Source organism: Pseudopodoces humilis, chromosome 1, assembly GCF_049639895.1.
Source record: "Pseudopodoces humilis isolate 2021_Gansu_Grassland_sample_001 chromosome 1, ASM4963989v1, whole genome shotgun sequence".
Lineage (NCBI taxonomy): Eukaryota > Metazoa > Chordata > Aves > Passeriformes > Paridae > Pseudopodoces > Pseudopodoces humilis.
Genome location: NC_142200.1, coordinates 21,712,360 through 21,721,724, shown reverse-complemented (window position 1 = coordinate 21,721,724; position 9,365 = coordinate 21,712,360). Strand labels below are relative to the sequence as shown.

Below are 9,365 nucleotides of genomic sequence, written 5' to 3'. Positions count from 1 at the left end.
TAAATCTGCCAAAGAAAGCAATACTATTAAAAAATCCTAAGATCTGCAAATATTTGCTGTGACAACCTCATTATGAGTATTTTTTTTTTTATAATGGTACAATTTATAAGCTCTGTGAAAAGAAGGAATGGCTGTTTCACATCAAATCTAGGACTGGTAAGTAGGGTTGACTGTTCTCACAGTATCCATTTCTACTTGATAGAAGATCAGTACAAAAGGATGGGATAAGTTACTAGCATCACCAGTTGGACTTCTCAATATTGCTTAATAACTCCATCAAACCAATAATTCTAACCTCAGTGGCAGAGGAAAAAATTACAAGAACTGTAATGACATGGCAGCTGAAAGCTTCCTGTCCTGGAGAATTTAATCTGTAGCTATTAGGATGTAGATAAATAAGCCTACTCTTTTGGTTCAAATTATTTGTTATTGAATAAGCAAGCTGGAAACTTTTTTGTAATGGAGTATCAAACCACAGTTAGGAAAAGAAAAGTTTGTTCCCTTAATAGACAAGCACATTTTTGCAGTTGCGATTATATTTTATTCTCATTAAACATTTTTTAATTTCTGTTGTTTTTTTTAATCAAAACATAGTCAAAGCTGAAATTACATGAAAAAGATTACAAAAAAGGTTACAGGTAGATTAATTAATTTTCACCTGATTTATAAAGTTACCACTTCAGAAAAGCATAATTTTCTTCTTTCTGAAATTAATATTAACTTTCTTAAGGAATTGCTTAGGTATGAAAAAATCTGAATCCCAACAGTAATCTGATATGTAAAGAATGAGGTTAAGAAAATTCAGAAGCAAATAGAGTAAAACTCCTCAGCAGTGAAGAGGTATGCTAAGCAATTCAAGTGCTCTGTTTTCTCATTTCTGTCATTTTTTCTGATTTGAAATTGTTACTAAAAACCTACTATTACAAATCAGTATAGTTTTCCATGTCCAGATCACCCATAGTATAACTGTAATATGTTCACACAGTTATGTACCCTAATGCCTGAATATCCAGTCACCTCCACAAAGGGCAGTCCTGTCCTGCAATCTGGCTCAGCTGATTGTAGCAGGCCTCAGGCACTTTTCAGGATTTGCCAGCAGAGAACTCACTGTGAGTCCTGAAGAAAGCACCTTTCCTCAGTAAGCTAACTGATTTCAACTGTGTGTAACTGCTGTTAGTCAGCTGTAGGAAGTTGATATAAGGGAGAAATATTAAAATGAAAACTGTCATTGTAAGATATCCAGTCTCCACTTATAGTCATGCTGAAGCATCTTGGAGAGGTCCCTTAATGGCAATAGCTTCAATCTCAACTCTGGCCCCCTGTGACAAAACAATGAAGAAATATATTAGGAATTTAATGTATCTATTTTATTAAGCAATTGGACGAACAACACAACTTTGTACGAACAGAGTGACATTTGAGAGAGATTGTATTTCTGACAGTTGTATTACAGATTTAGCTATGTTCACTAATAATATAAATTAAATTTATGCTTACTCCAGCATCATAACCCCTTATTTCTACCGTTTCATCTATCCTCCACTGTAAAGAAATGTGTATCTTATATTCAGATCTCTGATAATGTGTGGGAATAACAATAGTATAGTTAGAAAATAAACTAATTAAGTCTTCATTAAAGTAATTGCAATCAAAGTTATTTCAGAATAAGAAAATCTGTCAGAATGCTTTAGTAAGAAGGTATTCCAGAACATTTTGGGGTTTTTTGTAGACAGAAAAGTGACACTTACTCTGGGCAAAGCAGCAACTTGATAGGCTGCTCTGGCTGGGAAGTTTGCCTTGAAAACTGTAATTTAAACAGAAACATCCAGCAATCATTAAACTTGACTTGATAAAACACAGTTCAAAGTAATCTATATAAAATGCAATCATTGGAACAGTTTCAGGTTCAAGGCTACAAGACTTCTACGCCATCTATCATTTCTCCCCTTGTTTTGTTTTGGTGACTGACTGCTCTCAATATCATCAAGCCAAGCAATCAGCTGCAGTTGTGACCAGTGGCCAGTGATAACTTCCATTCTGCTGACACTGCAGGGCCTTAACACCAACTTGGCTGAAAAAGGAAGATAAAATCAGAATGGTGATCAAGTTTCACCAGGGAGTGTGAGATAGCTCTTTCACAGAAAGAGCAGGAGAGAGAAACAGGCCTCTGCCAAAAGAGCCATGAGCAAAGATCCCAGAGTCACCAGGAGTCCAACCTTACTCGTATCAAATGAAAACAGAGGAAAAATAGGCCCTTCATCCATGCCCATTTAGACCTGACAATCACAGATAATAGAACAGGGGTAGGGCATGGGGAAGGGTACTGGTAAAGATATAAGAGCTGAATTTATAAAATATAGTTCAGGCTTGAAGGAACCTTTAAAGATCACACAGTCCAATTCACCACCATGCCACGGCCAAGAACATCTTCCACTCAATCAGGTTGCTCAAAGTCCCGTCCATCCTGACAGAACATTTCCAAAAAAATTGCATAATGAAGAGAAAGTTTTACTAGTGACAGTTATCACAAAACTGATAATAATGGCAATTTTGGGGTCCTGCATTGGATAATAACTCCCAATCAAAGAACAGCAGCAACTCTCAAAGTCCAGGTTGGAGGCAACAAGTAACTAAGCATGCAGCTGGTCTGGTTTTACCCTACTTAAGCACACACATCCCCCAGTACATTCTGACAATCAGGAGACTCTGTTAGTTGCTCATCAATGAGATTTCATTCAAGACCAGATGCTACTATTTAATGAAAAGCCAAAGCTATATAAATAAGGAGCTCATGCAAATTGTCCCAAATTATTCTGCACAACACAGCTCATTGGAATCACCTGTTTCAGTCTACATTCAGTTTTGTTGACCAAGCATTGTTCTCTTTTTTCTTCAAGGGGAGCAGCATGGCTCATCCTTGTATAAAGAACAAGCCCTGTCACATAACAATGACCCTCAAATTGTTCAAAGATACAGACTTTAAGGAAATGGAGATATAAAATCTGTAATTCAGCATTTGAAGGCTGCCTACAGTAGAATTATAGCCAGGACAGCAGGGCACCAAGCAAGATTAAGAGGCTAAGATCAACCTGTAGGGATAGCATCAGCTGATCATCACAGGACAGTGAGTTAGTTAGTGGGAGGGTGGAACACAAATCCAAATGAAATTAGGCTCTGCTTGGATTGATAGTTGAAAACAAATTTTTTTTTGTTTATTTCTACAGCAATTTCAAAGAATATGGAACTACATCATCTGGGTCATTAAAACACTTTGACTACCACGAACAAAATTTGTTCCACAAGCCATAAAACACAAGCAAAATATCTACTTACATTGTTTGTAAACATCATTAATATCATTGTAGTCCTTCATGTCTGCCATCAAAACCGTAGTCTTCACAACTAGAAATCATAAAAGTGCAGTTATTTTAGACTTCTGACTTGCATAAAAAAATTGAAAAACTTTAGTGCATTTCTTGATTTTATTTCATACATTTCTCTCAAGTATTCTAAACAGTTTGAAAAGTTTTGCAGATATTGACCATTAGAGCTACAACCTAGGGAACCACCTAAAAAATCTGAACACCTAGCATGTAATAAAACTTTAAGGAATTAAGCCATTCCTGACTAGCTCTGAAAAAGCCAAATTCTTCCAAGAGGCACTGAACTGATAAGCAGATCAATTAAAATAGCTGTTGTAAGCCAGCTGCTGGCAATAACTTAAATCATATATAATATCTGCTGCCAGAAAAAAAAAAGGTCATAGAAGGTCTGAAAATATAGTCTGTGCGAGAATTTTTTTCCCAGGACTGCTTAACCCAGCATTAATCCTGGTGTGGCTCCACCAGAAAAGTATTGAAAGTGTCAAGAATATTAACATCACAAGCAGATAGAAACCTGCTTTCACCTGGGGCAAAGCCTAGGATGCTTAAAATGTATTTAAGCAATATTGTCTATACCTGAGATTCCCCAGTTGGAATTAAAATATTAGTACCACTGTCAGAAATTTTTGGTGAAAGGCAGTGTTCCATTGATACCCATTGCAAAGACTTGCATGTAGATTTATTGCTTTTATTTTTTAACTTAAATTCACAATTTCTTTTGTTTCATCCACCTATTGGTAACAACTGAAGGTTCAGCAAATAGTTTTTTTTTTTTTTTTTTTTTTAAAAGATCACTTGATTTCTTTGTATTTTAATTCAGGTAAAAACAACCCCCTGTTTGCCACAATCACAGCAGCACTTACCATTGCCATAGTCACAGCCTGCAGCTTTCAGGATTTCTCCCATGTTTTTTAGAGCCTAAAGAAAAATGAAACAAAAATCTTTTAGCTATCAGCTGGGTTATATTTATGTAAGTATGTAAATATGACTTAGCTGAATCCATGTTTTACTGTAAGTTCAACCAGCAAAACCTCAACTGTCAAAAAAAGACTGTCCTAAATAAAAATTAATAAAAGGGAGCATCTAATAAATATTAAACCATCCATTCATTAGATGTAAATACATGATGCAGCTCCATCTCATCCTATTACCTCACTCCACCTCTTTGCTGCTGGGGTAGTAAAACTTTCCCTGACTCAAACCAGGGTTTTTATTGGGGTATGAACTGTTGCTTCAAACACTGATTCTTTCTTACCTTCCTACATGAAACAGATTTTTACCCTGATCTCCAAGTTTTCCAAGTTGTTGGAAAAATTACAGCACTAGTTAAGATGGAATGACTTCCTCCTGGTTTTCCCTCATCTGGAGGATGTGACGTGCTTTCTAGTCTCCTCAATTTCTCACAACTCCACATTGAATTAGACACATGCCAACTTCATTACGAGGTCATAGCTGGAAGACTTCTTACCTGCTTGGCTTCCTCCTTTGCCCCTCCAGAGACAAGCTGCCCAGTGGAAGGTTCCAGCCCTATCTGCCCTGCAATGTACATCGTCCGGTCCACCAGCACGGCTTGGCTGAAAACACAGGTGACATTTTAAGTCTCATGCTTCCTCACAAAAACATTTCAAATTTCAAATCTGAAAGCACATTTCAAATTTTCTACAGTACTTCATAATGTATCAGAAAGAAGTCTGAGATTGTGTACATGCAAGTCTGTATATGCAGTCACACATCAATCTGCTTACACTTTTGACGAGCTGGGATTACACCATCTGTGGAAGTGCATTGCTCTGCCCTTGAGGAGATAAACCCTGTTTCTTGCAAAGGCACAAAGTATGAATGCAGCAACACAACATTAAACTGAGCTACAGGTTCCACACAGCAGATAGCACAGAGGGAAGGCAGGGTAAATAAAAACATTTTTTGCATCTGCCCAGATAAATATTCCATCAGAGTCTGAGAAGCAGACAATACCTTTCAACTGCATTTCAGCTGCAGAGCAATGAAGGAAGGGAAAAAAAAAAAAAAAAAAAAAGTCAAAAGAGATTTAACATTTTTCTTCTTAAACAGGCACTATGATAAATAGTTACCGCCGTGAGGTGACACCCTGCACACTGGTTCTCTGGCAGTATTCCTCCAGAGTAATGAATTTGGCCAGACAGCAAAACACCTTGATCACTCTATCCTCAGAACAATCACTCTCCTCTCACCAAATAACTTGAGTGACTTCTTGGCTAGGTTAATTCAGAAGAATGCAAAATTCAAGCTATTTGCAAAACATTTATACAAAAATGTCAAGTGTGCTTTTGCTGAAGTTGAGTTGGCAATTATTAATGTCCCTACTATAGAGAGATTAAAAGTTTAAAACAAATATTTGAACTACCTAGCAAACATTATGCAAAAGACACAATTCAATTCTCTCCAACCAATAATTAAAAATATTTTGCAAAGAAATTACAGAAACATTCTTTTGGAACTGTTTATGGCATGTCAAGATTGTTTTTCATATCTCTTCTCTTCCCACAAGAAAATGCATTGTTTTGACCATTTAACAACTGCCTCAAGCTACATAAACTAGAGTTAGGCACCTCCCTGAAGTATCTGAAATAGGAGGTTTGTTTGCCTTTAATGTCGATGGAAAAAGAGGGACACATTCAGAGAATGCTTTTAGTTCATCTCTCAACTGAGATTCACTCAGTTGGATTGTCTTAATCCATTCACCTCACAGGGGACCAACCTAATCTAGGGACTCAGTCAAATGATCAGGGTTAGGCAGTTTGAACAATGCCATCATTCACATCTTTTCTTTTACACCTTTCCTACCTTCTCCTTTAATTTCATAAGGGGAAGAAATAGCCAGTAATCTGTCAGATATGATAAACTATCTTACATGTGGATTATTTCTTCTGTCATCAACTAACAAAACCGGAGTCAATCACCATTCAAAGAAGAGAAACCAGTTAAAGTAGTTTTCTAGCTGACACAGTCTTGAAATAGAAGTGTGTGCATGTACACACAGGCTTCTTTAATTTTCTTTCCTACCACTCCTGCTGTGGAGAGAGGCCCTCAGTGTACAAACTTGTGTTTCTGTTTGAAGCACAGAGAACTGTGAAACAAGAAGTATGGGCTCTCCAGTACAAGAGATTGTTTTGTACTGCTTATCACAAAGCAAATGACAGTGAAATGTTTGGCTCAACAGAGACCTTTGGAGAGTCCTAAATCATTAATAACTTTGGAAAGAACATGCTGAAGCTTTCTGATACCACTGCCAGATCAACATCTGCAGCAGCCTTATTGGTTCTCCTGCTCTGCTCAACTTCCCCCTCTTGGCGTGTTCATCAATAGGGTTGACCCCTCCATTCACTGAGGCTAGGAACAATTTACCAGCCAAGGAGTAAACTTCTACTGCACTAAACACTAAGTGAAGCTAAGGAAAACTTCAGCTCCACAAACCCCAATAATTCTTTAGCTGCAGATGCACCACATAACTAGGGCAAATCACAGGTACTCATTAATCAGCAGGGATGTGAATGCGTGTCTAAAGTCATTCAGGTTTCAGTGTACCTAAAAGCATAACTGGCCAGACACTATGACCTTAGAACAACATTGTCTGCCAGAAATATGGTGTTAGGAACCATACTCTTTGTTAATCAGATCTTCTTTACACATATGATTGTGGATTAATACAAGAGCAGTATCTCTGCAGTGGCTTTTAAAAGGTTAATAACATTAATGAGATATATAGACCCATACACAGATATTTGGTTTTTTATATATTTACCTACCTATCTCAAGGTATTGGCAAATGGATGAAGTAAAGGAAATACAAAAAAACCAGTAAAAATAGGTCACCAAAAAGCATTTGTAGCAGAACCAGGAATGCAGCCCACACATCCCAATTCTTCATTTCACATTAAGCCCTCATTCCTGCATAAGCGACCTCAGACTTCACAGCAGAGATGCAGCAGTTATTTCTTGTGCAACTTCTGCTCTCTGGACTTTGACAAGCTTACTGAAATCTGATAAACTAAGTTAGCTATAAACTTACTGATGTTAGACCTGTCATACATTTAACAGGCTGCATAATAAGCAGTATTTAATCAAAAACTACCAACAAGCATAGCATTTTGGAGTGGAAAGCTATGTTGAAGGCTGGGACAGTGGTGTGAGTGTGCAGACAAAGAATTTTTGCCTTCCCATGTCTTAGATGTTCTCCTGATGCCAAGCAATGCCAGGCCCCTGGCTGCAATCCACCAGCAGTTAATTGTTTACAGAAGTTAACCTTCATGCCATGTCTCTCTGCTTCTACACTTTGTATTTTTCCATTTTTATAATGCCTGTAAGAAACATACAGTTTCAAGCTTAGAAAACTCAGGACACAAAGTAATGGAGAAAAAAATGCACCTGGAAGGCATGAAGATGCTATTGTGAACACAAAGCATGAATACAGAATTAAAAATTCTTAAAAAATGTCCTGGTAAAAACCCCTTAGTACTTCAGCTCTAAGAATCTACTATACTGACGGAACATTTTTTTTCATATTCAAATTGCAAAGAGAAACCTTTCTCCAATGAAAACTGGGATGTTTTTAAATTTTAATTATATGCAGAACTGCTGTAACATACTTGTGAAAATGTTGAACATCATACATATTTTTACAGCAGTTAAGTTTTTAGACTGAAAAACATTTATAACTATTCAAAATAAGAAAGAATTTTCAACTCCTGAGCATTGAATTCTCCATCTAACCAAGCTCACCCTGGATTGGGCTCAGCCTTCACCCTCCATCACCAGCATAGTCAGCATTTCTAGCTTCCCTACACAACGTGCTTGTTTCTAGCCAAGCACCCTTTTCTAGACAACAATCATTCTTCTTCCTTTTTTTTTTTTTTTCATTCGCTCCTTACCACTAATTCCAGAATTACTTTCCCAAATTAACTTTTTGAAGTATATCCCCTCCCCTTATCAGGCTGCAGTTTGCTGTGGCACCACAGCCTTACTCGTGCTTTGGGACTCCAGGTGTCCCTGGAGGTTCCTGGGGGAGGGGGTACCAGGGCTGGCCCCTGGTCATGGGTCCTGCTCTCACCTCAGCCCCACGCCTGCCTAACAGACCCCCAGGGACCTGCCAAAACCCTACCAGCAAAACTTGCTCCTGTGTCTCCTGAGATGTTCCGCTCCCAAATCACAGAATTGTTAGGACTGGAAGGGTGCTCTGGAGATCATTCACTCCAACCCCCCTGGAGCAGGTTACACAGGAAAGCATCCAGCAGCGTTTGGAATCTCACCAGAGGGACATTATACAACTTCCCTGGACAGCCTATTCAAGTGCTCTGCCACTCTCAGTATAAAATAAGTTCTTCCTCATGAGCTGAAATTTGTGTTCTAGTTTATGGCCACTGCTCCTTGGGCAGCACTGAAAAGAGTCTGGCACCATCCTCTTGGCACCTACCTCTGAGGTGGTTATAGGTGTTGATGAGATCCCCTCTCAGTCTTCTCTAAACAGGCCCAGCTCCCCCAGTCTCTCCTTTTAGAGATGCTCCAGACCCCTCATCATATTTGTGCCCCTCTGCTGACCCTCTCCAGTAGCTCCTTGTCTTTCTTGTACTGAGGAGCCCAGAACTGGACACAGCACTCCAGATGTGGCCTCACTAGGGCCGGGCAGAGGGACAGGATCACATCCCTCGACCTGCTGGCCAATTTTCCTGATGCACCCCAGGAAAGCATTGGCCAAAAGGCGCTGCCGGCTCATGGTCAACTTGTTATGCACCAAGACTCTCAGATCTTTCTTAGCTAAGGCATTACCTGTAGGGACCCAGCGCAGGGGCCTTAGTAGTGCTGATTATTTTCTTCACGAGCGAGGCCATGACCAGAGCTGGTGCTGAAGCTGCAGTAAGTGCTGGGCCCTCCCCTCCTGCACTCCCTCCCCTCAGCGTCCAGCCAGTGCACACCCCACCCACCACCGCCCGCGGAGGCTCCTGGGAA

At 39.1% G+C, this 9,365-nt stretch overlaps 1 protein-coding gene across 1 annotated transcript; it reads right to left on the bottom strand.

Annotated features, from left to right (window-relative positions):
• Positions 1 to 518: 518 nt before the first annotated feature.
• RIDA (reactive intermediate imine deaminase A) lies at positions 519 to 9,309 on the bottom strand. Its single transcript, XM_005517000.3, has 6 exons — positions 9,186 to 9,309; positions 4,852 to 4,957; positions 4,247 to 4,301; positions 3,334 to 3,402; positions 1,749 to 1,804; positions 519 to 1,319 (listed from the first exon to the last, which is right to left on the bottom strand). Exons 1-6 carry the CDS (start codon positions 9,245 to 9,247, stop codon positions 1,257 to 1,259), a joined length of 411 nt encoding a protein of 136 aa, XP_005517057.1. The 5' UTR covers positions 9,248 to 9,309; the 3' UTR covers positions 519 to 1,256.
• Positions 9,310 to 9,365: the final 56 nt, after the last annotated feature.

Coding starts and splice junctions, on each gene's coding strand:
- RIDA (XM_005517000.3), bottom strand. CDS start 9,247: ATGGCCTCGCTCGTGAAGAAAATAATCAGCACTACTAAGGCCCCTGCG. Junction 4,302..4,851: donor CAAAGGAGGAAGCCAAGCAG/GTAAGAAGTCTT, acceptor ATTTTTCTTTAG/GCTCTAAAAAACATGGGAGA. Junction 1,320..1,748: donor AAGTTGCTGCTTTGCCCAGA/GTAAGTGTCACT, acceptor GTTTTGTCACAG/GGGGCCAGAGTTGAGATTGA.